The following is a 12,537-nucleotide window of genomic DNA, read 5'->3' as shown; positions in this document are numbered from 1 at the left end:
ATTATATTATTATTTTATATTAAAATATATACTCATTAGACTGTATTCAAAGTATATTATATTAAATTATTTATCAATATATTGTATTGAGCGATATATTATTGATATGCATCTTCAGTTGCAAATCATTGTTTTTATACACATATAATATACCGAAATTTAGCGTATTTAAGGTGCAAATTTAGTTTCCGCTGTATACGTTCTCAGATACTAAAGGCGTTTCAATCGATTAAATCCAAAATTTGCATCAAAGTATATAAATACAAAAACTGTTAAAATAGCAGCAAAATGCGAAAAAGGTCCAATACACCGTGCGCGGGAAGGGATTTCAGCGCGAATACTTGAATCATCATGTGCTAAATAAGATGGATGTGTATAGAAGTGCAGTGAATGAAATACAGGTCATTTGGGCAGTAGAAGCGTTTTTGAGGTGTGCCTGTGGGAGCTATAATAGAAAAGTATTTAAATATGTTAGAGAGACTTTTTCCTGAAATATGGAGATATTTGTGTCGCAGGATACAGGAATATAGCGAATTTGTGCGATGTGTGTACAGATTGGTATCGGTAATTAACTAAATTTGGAGAAAATTAGGTCGAAAGTGGAAATTCTAATCATATAGTGTTGATTTGTTCTATGCTAGCCTCGTTGTACACCAGATGATAATTAGCTGAGATGATAGCATATTGTGAACGGGAATTAGAGGAGGGTGGTGCATATATTGGGACTGCTGCCGCTGCCTGCAGAATTGAACCCAAAACAACTGTTTGCAGGTGCATAACCTCTGCTAACCGTCATACATGAGCCAAAGATAAGACTAAATGCTGTTATTATCTCCCTGAGTACAAATGTGAAACTAAAAAATGTGAAAAATGTGAAGATTGTTCTATCTAGTCAGCACCCTGATGTTTTGCACCACTAGCGGTATCTGGCAGCATCCCTGGTGGAGTGGTAGCAAGAATTGTGGTTGCATGTGCCTTCGGGCCAACCTTACTTTATATTCCGTCAAGAAGGCATGAACCGCTAGTTGCGCTAATATTAACTTAGTAATATAATTTAAATATAATATATTTAGCAAGAAAACATACTATATGCTACTGTAATCAAGCGTAGGTGGGGGTTTTTAATCCTAAAAATAGCTATAATTCCCCATCCTTAGGCTCACTATAGTAATCGAAAATATTGCTAATATAATTTTTGAGCATAGCACTGGTTTTAGTAAACTAGCGGTCGATCGCGATTCTTTATTAAAATTTAATTAAGTATTATATATTATTGTATATAATAAATTTTGAATAAAAATGAAAATACTAAAACTCCTATTACAGCTACACTGCAAAAGCGGATTAATATATGATACTAGGGTATAACACAGTATATGGTCCTTATTGTTTTATGAATCCAATTAAAATAAAATATAATGGATTAATATCGTCATTTCATAGGTCATGGGTACAAGATGTTGCTATCAGTACTGGGATAGCTGAGAACCTTGCTTGTTCCTTAAAGTAGATAACCTAGCCGGTAGCCACATAGCTATTATCGACCACTATTCGACCAATAGTTCCTGTGATCATATTGCTGGTTTGCTGCTTTAGAGTGCAAAGTACTCTATGAAGCTATTTTGCTCTAGATAATATCCAGTAGCATCTCCGTATCATGCGAAATCAGACAAAAGGAAGCCTCTCATGCACTGGGTGGAGGCCCTCCAATCACGGAGCAAGCAGGTGTGAAGATTACCACATGTGCACAAAGAGGATATACCATCGGTACCACACTTGATATGCCTTCCACCATGATAGAATTCACCATCCTTGAGCTCCTGACTGCGTATGAAACATATTTTCCATCCTTCTTCGCACATTAAAAAAAGCACAGCACGCAGCCTACTAACCTGGTATGAATTTCATCTAATTTTTCAACTCACAGTTAGTGCAGCTCTTCGACACCCACAGGCAAAATTATAATTGTTCATGATTTATATCTTGTATGTACCCGTTTTAAGGAATAAACCATTTTCGCATTTATTCCATTTCCTCATATCATTTGATCAGGGTTAATAATTATATATGTTGTATCTAGCACATTCCTCCTTATTTTGGATGATTCAATATACATGGCGTTCATTATCTGGTGATACCGTATCATTTTAGCATTTATCGCTATTTTCAACTTCACAAAGTGTGAAATTTTGAGAAACCTGATATTAGTAGATATCTCAATTACCTAACTAAAATGGTTTCCAAGAAGTTCCTGAGTGAATAAAATTGTATATCCAACTGGTACACACATCGTCGGAGATGAATCCTCTTTGCAGAGCAGATAGTAATCCTTGGAATAATTTTAAACGTAATTAGCTTGAAATAATAGCGTGGGAGGCAGGCTGCACAGGTTATCTGTATGTTGATACTATGTTATTGGTGTCAGTATGAATGTCATTTAATATTTACTGATTTGCAAATTAGCAGTATCTAGAGTTATAGCAATTGCAATCGTATTATTATTGGATTTTACTTTTTAGACAAATATCATATGATCCCATAGACTCATATTAGCAATATTAGCATACTCTGCACGCTTGATCTGGGTTAATATATTACTAAAGGCTTATATAATAGTGACAACATTATTGTAGGAATATAAGTATTCTCTATTATATTAACTTTCACAATCAATTTATGATAGTATTTGCCTGAACACATTGCACGCTCTTAACTGCATTTAGCGCAATCTTTATATACCCAATCTTACACAAGCGCTATGTTATGGTATAAATAGCTCTAAGTACAATTGAGAGAGGACTTATTTCAGATTATTGGCGCATATGTCATTTTATTGTAGCTAATTTTTATATAAGACAAGAAAAACATAATAATTAACTAGCAGTTTCTATATCTAAGATTAGTCTTGATATTCTAATCAATTTACTGGTATATATCAAATTGAAGTCTAGTTTTTATCTAGATGCATGTATTAAATAGCATATTCTAATTCTTCGTGAAATGCATTTTTCTAGTATATACCTTACTATTATTAGTTTTAGCTATCATACATGACTACGCTCTATCTATTTTAGATAATCAGTAATTAACAATCCTTAATGAATCTCTGTAATGTTTACCCTGTAGCAATTGATTTTGCCTCTGCAGATAATATTTACTTATAGTTATCAAAAATGACAAAACTGACTATCATAATATTTAACACGGCATTGACTATTACTGGTACTCCGCGTTATCTATAGACTAGTATTCTCAATTTATCATAATTGTACTATTTGATCTATGTATATGCTGTTCGCATACTCTAGTATAATTATCCTCATGTTATTTTAATATTATGTTAAACCATATTATGAAATTGCAAAATTTATGATCTAGTTAAATATTTATAAACCTAAAATTAGTATCATTCATACAATTAAAAATCTAGATATTTCAAATCTGACTAACAACATATTCTGAAATCTAAATCAAGTATTAGAAAGCTTTTGTTTATTTAAAATAACAAATTCCTCACTACTTTTTATTTTTATCTTTTTATATAAAATAATATCGAGCATTCCCCAAATAATACATAAAGCTACTAATGTTCCTAACAAAATATTAAAAACAATAGTGTCGTTACTTGGAATTGGACAAATTGGATTTAAATCTTCTACTGGACTGCAAATTTTACCTACTAGCTCGAATCCAGATTCGCACTAGGTACATCTATCATTTTCAACCATTACAAAATTTGGCATGCAAGATGCACACCCATTTTTAGATTCGTTGCAAGTTCTACAGTTTTAAACTTCATTACAATAACATTGGGAAGTTATATTTTCATCACATTGTGCTAATGTTCCATTTAAGCAGTAATGGTCCACTACACGATTAATACATTATTTTGTACAAATTCCATTAAATAAAGTTGTTCCAACATAGCAATTCGTGCAGAATTCTTTTGTAGAACATTAAGTACATTATTAGTCACAAAATTCACAGATTTTTAAACATTTATTGCAATAGCCTATATTGTAATATTTACAATCAGCATTAGTTTCGCATGGAAACCCACATTAATTAGTCCATAAATTCAGATTATAACCGTCTATACATTCAAAGCATTACGTTTTGTCACAGCGTAAACAATCTAAAACACATTTAAAGCACGTGCCATTAGGTTGCAGTGAATATTGATTTATGCATTCTACGCATCTTCCATTTTAACATTTTAAACAATTCTTAATCATTTTAAAGTCTACGCAGTTACAACCATAATGCTCTCTTATTGTCTTAGAACATGTTTAACATTGCAGGTTAGTAGTCTGCAGTGAAGGACAATATTAATCAACCAAGCAATTGTTATCTTAAACTGAGCAAATTCTTACTTCTGTCATTATTAATGAAGCTGACTATACTAATAATATGCATACTTTGTTATATAAATTTTAAATAGGTAGAACCGGAATTAGAATTTTAAAATCATCACTCATAATATTAAACTAAGTTCACTTATTTTTTCATATTATTCAGTATTACTGGATAATAAATATTATATTACTATTATACAGATAGTATTGTTATATTAAATTTTTCATTCTGTTAGTCTAATAATAATATTAAGATCTTATCTAACTTGTATATATTTTTACAGTCATATAGAAATTTTCAACTGTAATATATTAATATTATAATAATCATCTCTATATTTATTCTTCATACTATTGTTAATAATCCAAAATAATGAATATATTCAGTTTAAATCTTGATATAAAATATAATATTAGCCTTTACATTATAGAATATTAGTCTCTATATATAATATAACCGTAGTTCAAAAAATTAGAACCATAGAATATAAATTATAATATAAGAAATAAATATATTATGAAAATAATATTCAAATTATTATTTATATACAATAAATAATTAATAAAGTCAGTATCAAGGTAAACTAAGGTTTTTTATACTTATACTCATGATCAAATATATTTATAATAAACTTATTATATAATAATAAATATTATAGATTTGAATATGTATAGTTCTATATTTCTGTTTTACTAATTATTATAGTAGTCTTAATAATAAATACATTATAGTAAAAACATTATAATAAAATTAAGTATTATTCAATATAAATGATATTATTCCAGATTATTTATAAAATGATATTGCTAGTTTTAGCGTTAAATTGCTTCACAGATACCGTAGTTGTATATAGTGCGCAGACCGAAGAACTTACATTAAGTGCGCTATAAGATAAATCTATTAGTATAATTGATAAACTATCATGCTAAATTTTTGTAAATTAAAATGTTAAGGTTCAAATTCAGATTGGTGGAATAATATTTGATTCTAAATTTTATATTTATAAAGAAGAACACATAGATCTAACACTAACTAAGATTTCTGGTGATTTAGCTACTATTAATTAGTTCTCAGTTGCCTTTTTTAAATTAGAATCTAAGAATGATAACATTATGTAAGATGGAACCATAATTCGCTTTAGCATTAATTTTTTTGATAGGCGTAATTGCTTTAAAAATATTTCATTATTCTATAATACCGTAACTTCAGATATTACCATACAAAGGTTTCCATAAGTATTATGTAGCTTTGATACAGACGGAGATATCACATCTAATGTGCAAATAAACCTTGGCACATAACTAGACTAGATATTCGAAGAAAAACTCGTAGATACATATGTCGAGTGGTTCAAAACTAATAATACCTGCAAAGATAATAAATGTGCAAAATATATTCCAGAACTACTATAAATATTATTTCCACTTGGTTATTATAACGTTAATATACAACAGACGTTTAAGAAAACAACCAATGCATTTAAGCAAGATGGTACAACATTCCAACAAGAAACTAAGTTTACTATGAATTTCGTACTAAGATAACTAATAACATAGTTCACAACAGAGATATTAATTAGTACCATTTCCAATGTCATAATTCGTCCATTATATTAATCTATTGAAATTGAATAAACATTGACAACTGAAAAACTAAATGTCAATTAGAACCATGATAGTGTTTCAGTAGATATTTGTATAGCAACAGAAAATAGTAATTCATCTTAAATATAGTGTTTTACGATTTTTTAAGATTAATTCTAAGCTCTTGAAAAACTAGTATATAGATGTGACGAATAAATAGAAACAACAATTTAAGAATGCACCGATAAGCTGCTAGAGATTAGCAAATACACTGATAGTTAGGTAGGGCTAATTTACTACGACACATTTCTCGACGATGTACCAGTAGAATCATTTAAGTATTACTCTTAAGTTCCAAGAAATAAATACAGTCCAGTCGTATTATTATGTATGCAAACTCATGCATGCATAGATATAAAAATACGCGATGGATTTATACTAACTGAAGATAGCATAGAACTTATCTTAGAATGGGAAACATCCGGACAGATGTAGCGGTTAATTAACGTATTTAAATTTCCAAATGAGTAATAATTATACTGCTTTATTGCGACACCGCAATAACTTCGTAATCTGACTGAAGAACATCCATCAGAATTAAAACTTACTATTGGAGGTTAATCTCTTTTTGTGAACAAAATATTAAACTTTTTACAGCCTAGAATATTCATAAATGGAATTATTACTATGTTCATATTAGCATCACTGCTAGTAACTATGATAATCTTTCTTATGCATTTCAATATTGTTCATTAGAAGTGATTTAAATATAACACTTATATATACTGAAAAGTATTGTATGAGTTGAATTTAGTGATAAATATATACAATTTTCTTTAATCATTTTATTTGAAAATAGAATATTAAGTCTAAAGCCTATAAGTATTCTACAAAAAATAAGTAATTTTGAAGTTCTTAAATATAATTGATAAATTTATAAGTTTAAACTGTTACTTCTTTATCATATTACATATCTCTGTTTTTAAATAATAAAATTTAAATGAATACTTATATTGCACTCAGATTACAATCTGATATTATATACTATGATTCATTTCCGCAAGTCATTTACAAGTTTACGTAATACTTAGTGTGTAAATAATGGTTTGCACATATATAAAAATAAAGATGGTTTATTAAGTATAAATGAAAAAATAAATTATACTACTAAATCTCTACAAAATTATTATCAAAATTAGTGAGGATAATGTATTATTAGTATCGACATTTTATGTTATTTTTATACTAGACATAAATATATAATTAATTATAATATCGATTGCAATAATTTTATAAATTAATTTCGGTTTAAGCTTAAAATATATTGAGTTTGGAGTAGATTTTTTAATAAAAATACCAAAAAATTAAAATTCAATATACTTAAATATTAAAGATATTGTCACATATAAAAAATGCTACTGTTTATTTTAGCGTTAAATTGCTTCACAGATACCGTAGTTGTATATAGTGCGCAGACCGAAGAACTTACATTAAGTGCGCTATAAGATAAATCTATTAGTATAATTGATAAACTATCATGCTAAATTTTTGTAAATTAAAATGTTAAGGTTCAAATTCAGATTGGTGGAATAATATTTGATTCTAAATTTTATATTTATAAAGAAGAACACATAGATCTAACACTAACTAAGATTTCTGGTGATTTAGCTACTATTAATTAGTTCTCAGTTGCCTTTTTTAAATTAGAATCTAAGAATGATAACATTATGTAAGATGGAACCATAATTCGCTTTAGCATTAACTTTTTTGATAGGCGTAATTGCTTTAAAAATATTTCATTATTCTATAATACCGTAACTTCAGATATTACCATACAAAGGTTTCCATAAGTATTATGTAGCTTTGATAAAGACGGAGATATCACATCTAATGTGCAAATAAACCTTGGCACATAACTAGACTAGATATTCGAAGAAAAACTCGTAGATACATATGTCGAGTGGTTCCAAACTAATAATACTTGCAAAAATAAATAATGTGCAAAATATATCATAGAACTAGTGGAAATATTATTTCCACTTGGTTATTATAACGTTAATATACAACAGACGTTTAAGAAAACAACCAATGCATTTAAGCCAGATGGTACAACAGTCGAACAAGAAACTGAGTTTACTATGAATTTAGTACTAAGATAGCTAATAACATAGTTCACAACAGAGATATTAATTAGTACCATTTCCAATGTCTTAATTCGTCCATTATATTAATCTATTGAAATTGAATAAACATTGACAACTGAAAAACCAAATGTGGACAAAAAGCATGATAGTGTTTCAGTAGATATTTGTATAGCAACAGAAAATAGTAATTCATCTTAAATATAGTGTTTTACGATTTTTTAAGATTAATTCTAAGCTCTTGAAAAACTAGTATATAGATGTGACGAATAAATAGAAACAACAATTTAAGAATGCACCGATAAGCTGCTAGAGATTAGCAAATACACTGATAGTTAGGTAGGGCTAATTTACTACGACACATTTCTCGACGATGTACCAGTAGAATCATTTAAGTATTACTCTTAAGTTCCAAGAAATAAATACAGTCCAGTCGTATTATTATGTATGCAAACTCATGCATGCATAGATATAAAAATACGCGATGGATTTATACTAACTGAAGATAGCATAGAACTTATCTTAGAATGGGAAACATCCGGACAGATGTAGCGGTTAATTAACGTATTTAAATTTCCAAATGAGTAATAATTATACTGCTTTATTGCGACACCGCAATAACTTCGTAATCTGACTGAAGAACATCCATCAGAATTAAAACTTACTATTGGAGGTTAATCTCTTTTTGTGAACAAAATATTAAACTTTTTACAGCCTAGAATATTCATAAATGGAATTATTACTATGTTCATATTAGCATCACTGCTAGTAACTATGATAATCTTTCTTATGCATTTCAATATTGTTCATTAGAAGTGATTTAAATATAACACTTATATATACTGAAAAGTATTGTATGAGTTGAATTTAGTGATAAATATATACAATTTTCTTTAATCATTTTATTTGAAAATAGAATATTAAGTCTAAAGCCTATAAGTATTCTACAAAAAATAAGTAATTTTGAAGTTCTTAAATATAATTGATAAATTTATAAGTTTAAACTGTTACTTCTTTATCATATTACATATCTCTGTTTTTAAATAATAAAATTTAAATGAATACTTATATTGCACTCAGATTACAATCTGATATTATATACTATGATTCATTTCCGCAAGTCATTTACAAGTTTACGTAATACTTAGTGTGTAAATAATGGTTTGCACATATATAAAAATAAAGATGGTTTATTAAGTATAAATGAAAAAATAAATTATACTACTAAATCTCTACAAAATTATTATCAAAATTAGTGAGGATAATATATTATTAGTATCGACATTTTATATTAGACACAAATATATAATTAATTATAATATCGATTGCAATAATTTTATAAATTAATTTCGGTTTAAGCTTAAAATATATTGAGTTTGGAGTAGATTTTTTAATAAAAATACCAAAAAATTAAAATTCAATATACTTAAATATTAAAGATATTGTCACATATAAAAAATGCTACTGTTTATTTTAGCGTTAAATTGCTTCACAGATACCGTAGTTGTATATAGTGCGCAGACCGAAGAACTTACATTAAGTGCGCTATAAGATAAATCTATTAGTATAATTGATAAACTATCATGCTAAATTTTTGTAAATTAAAATGTTAAGGTTCAAATTCAGATTGGTGGAATAATATTTGATTCTAAATTTTATATTTATAAAGAAGAACACATAGATCTAACACTAACTAAGATTTCTGGTGATTTAGCTACTATTAATTAGTTCTCAGTTGCCTTTTTTAAATTAGAATCTAAGAATGATAACATTATGTAAGATGGAACCATAATTCGCTTTAGCATTAATTTTTTTGATAGGCGTAATTGCTTTAAAAATATTTCATTATTCTATAATACCGTAACTTCAGATATTACCATACAAAGGTTTCCATAAGTATTATGTAGCTTTGATACAGACGGAGATATCACATCTAATGTGCAAATAAACCTTGGCACATAACTAGACTAGATATTCGAAGAAAAACTCGTAGATACATATGTCGAGTGGTTCAAAACTAATAATACCTGCAAAGATAATAAATGTGCAAAATATATTCCAGAACTACTATAAATATTATTTCCACTTGGTTATTATAACGTTAATATACAACAGACGTTTAAGAAAACAACCAATGCATTTAAGCAAGATGGTACAACATTCCAACAAGAAACTAAGTTTACTATGAATTTCGTACTAAGATAACTAATAACATAGTTCACAACAGAGATATTAATTAGTACCATTTCCAATGTCATAATTCGTCCATTATATTAATCTATTGAAATTGAATAAACATTGACAACTGAAAAACTAAATGTCAATTAGAACCATGATAGTGTTTCAGTAGATATTTGTATAGCAACAGAAAATAGTAATTCATCTTAAATATAGTGTTTTACGATTTTTTAAGATTAATTCTAAGCTCTTGAAAAACTAGTATATAGATGTGACGAATAAATAGAAACAACAATTTAAGAATGCACCGATAAGCTGCTAGAGATTAGCAAATACACTGATAGTTAGGTAGGGCTAATTTACTACGACACATTTCTCGACGATGTACCAGTAGAATCATTTAAGTATTACTCTTAAGTTCCAAGAAATAAATACAGTCCAGTCGTATTATTATGTATGCAAACTCATGCATGCATAGATATAAAAATACGCGATGGATTTATACTAACTGAAGATAGCATAGAACTTATCTTAGAATGGGAAACATCCGGACAGATGTAGCGGTTAATTAACGTATTTAAATTTCCAAATGAGTAATAATTATACTGCTTTATTGCGACACCGCAATAACTTCGTAATCTGACTGAAGAACATCCATCAGAATTAAAACTTACTATTGGAGGTTAATCTCTTTTTGTGAACAAAATATTAAACTTTTTACAGCCTAGAATATTCATAAATGGAATTATTACTATGTTCATATTAGCATCACTGCTAGTAACTATGATAATCTTTCTTATGCATTTCAATATTGTTCATTAGAAGTGATTTAAATATAACACTTATATATACTGAAAAGTATTGTATGAGTTGAATTTAGTGATAAATATATACAATTTTCTTTAATCATTTTATTTGAAAATAGAATATTAAGTCTAAAGCCTATAAGTATTCTACAAAAAATAAGTAATTTTGAAGTTCTTAAATATAATTGATAAATTTATAAGTTTAAACTGTTACTTCTTTATCATATTACATATCTCTGTTTTTAAATAATAAAATTTAAATGAATACTTATATTGCACTCAGATTACAATCTGATATTATATACTATGATTCATTTCCGCAAGTCATTTACAAGTTTACGTAATACTTAGTGTGTAAATAATGGTTTGCACATATATAAAAATAAAGATGGTTTATTAAGTATAAATGAAAAAATAAATTATACTACTAAATCTCTACAAAATTATTATCAAAATTAGTGAGGATAATGTATTATTAGTATCGACATTTTATATTAGACACAAATATATAATTAATTATAATATCGATTGCAATAATTTTATAAATTAATTTCGGTTTAAGCTTAAAATATATTGAGTTTGGAGTAGATTTTTTAATAAAAATACCAAAAAATTAAAATTCAATATACTTAAATATTAAAGATATTGTCACATATAAAAAATGCTACTGTTTATTTTAGCGTTAAATTGCTTCACAGATACCGTAGTTGTATATAGTGCGCAGACCGAAGAACTTACATTAAGTGCGCTATAAGATAAATCTATTAGTATAATTGATAAACTATCATGCTAAATTTTTGTAAATTAAAATGTTAAGGTTCAAATTCAGATTGGTGGAATAATATTTGATTCTAAATTTTATATTTATAAAGAAGAACACATAGATCTAACACTAACTAAGATTTCTGGTGATTTAGCTACTATTAATTAGTTCTCAGTTGCCTTTTTTAAATTATGCAAAATATAAATTTCTGTAGAAGCAAAAGGTACAAGAGAAAAGTGAAAAGTGATGTGTACCTTTTGGTTTTGTTAAAATAAATTATTCATAGTTGTTTTATTAAACTGAAATTGATAATGGAATTCTTGCTTCTCTCTGTTCGATTTCCTACTATGTGGTTGTACGGTTTCAGCTATTACTTAAAACTTATAAATATTTTTTTAATTGTTTTCATAAAATATATTAAATAATAATTTCATAAATAGGTAAACAGAATATGATAATTTAGAGATATTATTTAATTAATTTGTGTCATTTGTACTAGACTATTTTGTGCTCAATTATGTATTAATACAATAGATGCTGCAAATTCAATGTAAAGCCAAAGCCTAGTTTATTCGTATAAAATTCATCTAAGTAAGCAAGTTACATCCAGATGTACAGGAAATCAGCGGGAAATATATTTTGTGCTCATTGAATTTCTGATAATATTTGAAATTTATATCTTAAGTAATTTATGCTTTCTTAATGGATAT

General features: G+C 27.4%; 5 protein-coding genes across 5 annotated transcripts; 4 read left to right on the top strand and 1 right to left on the bottom strand. All coding sequences in view use genetic code 6, as the record gives it.

The window, feature by feature from the left end:
• Window positions 1-221: 221 nt before the first annotated feature.
• Window positions 222-1,151, bottom strand: SS50377_21644 (Transmembrane domain-containing protein; the record flags this gene model as incomplete). Its single annotated transcript, XM_067905556.1, has 1 exon — window positions 222-1,151. One exon carries the CDS (start codon window positions 1,149-1,151, stop codon window positions 222-224), a length of 930 nt encoding a protein of 309 aa, XP_067766873.1.
• A 3,975-nt stretch (window positions 1,152-5,126) lies between these two features.
• SS50377_21643 (uncharacterized protein) lies at window positions 5,127-6,701 on the top strand (the record flags this gene model as incomplete). Its single annotated transcript, XM_067905555.1, has 1 exon — window positions 5,127-6,701. One exon carries the CDS (start codon window positions 5,127-5,129, stop codon window positions 6,699-6,701), a length of 1,575 nt encoding a protein of 524 aa, XP_067766872.1.
• Window positions 6,702-7,351: 650 nt separating this feature from the next.
• Window positions 7,352-8,899, top strand: SS50377_21642 (uncharacterized protein; the record flags this gene model as incomplete). Its single annotated transcript, XM_067905554.1, has 1 exon — window positions 7,352-8,899. One exon carries the CDS (start codon window positions 7,352-7,354, stop codon window positions 8,897-8,899), a length of 1,548 nt encoding a protein of 515 aa, XP_067766871.1.
• Window positions 8,900-9,538: 639 nt separating this feature from the next.
• SS50377_21641 (uncharacterized protein) lies at window positions 9,539-11,086 on the top strand (the record flags this gene model as incomplete). Its single annotated transcript, XM_067905553.1, has 1 exon — window positions 9,539-11,086. The coding sequence occupies one exon, from the start codon at window positions 9,539-9,541 to the stop codon at window positions 11,084-11,086; it is 1,548 nt and encodes a 515-aa protein (XP_067766870.1).
• A 639-nt stretch (window positions 11,087-11,725) lies between these two features.
• Window positions 11,726-12,067, top strand: SS50377_21640 (uncharacterized protein; the record flags this gene model as incomplete). Its single annotated transcript, XM_067905552.1, has 1 exon — window positions 11,726-12,067. The coding sequence occupies one exon, from the start codon at window positions 11,726-11,728 to the stop codon at window positions 12,065-12,067; it is 342 nt and encodes a 113-aa protein (XP_067766869.1).
• Between the last annotated feature and the right edge of the window lie 470 nt (window positions 12,068-12,537).

The sequence above is a fragment of the Spironucleus salmonicida genome, chromosome 2 (assembly GCF_000497125.1).
Source record: "Spironucleus salmonicida strain ATCC 50377 chromosome 2, whole genome shotgun sequence".
Taxonomy (NCBI): domain Eukaryota; phylum Fornicata; order Diplomonadida; family Hexamitidae; genus Spironucleus; species Spironucleus salmonicida.
The sequence above is the reverse complement of the archived record's forward strand: the minus strand, read 5'-3'. Positions and strand labels throughout refer to the sequence as shown.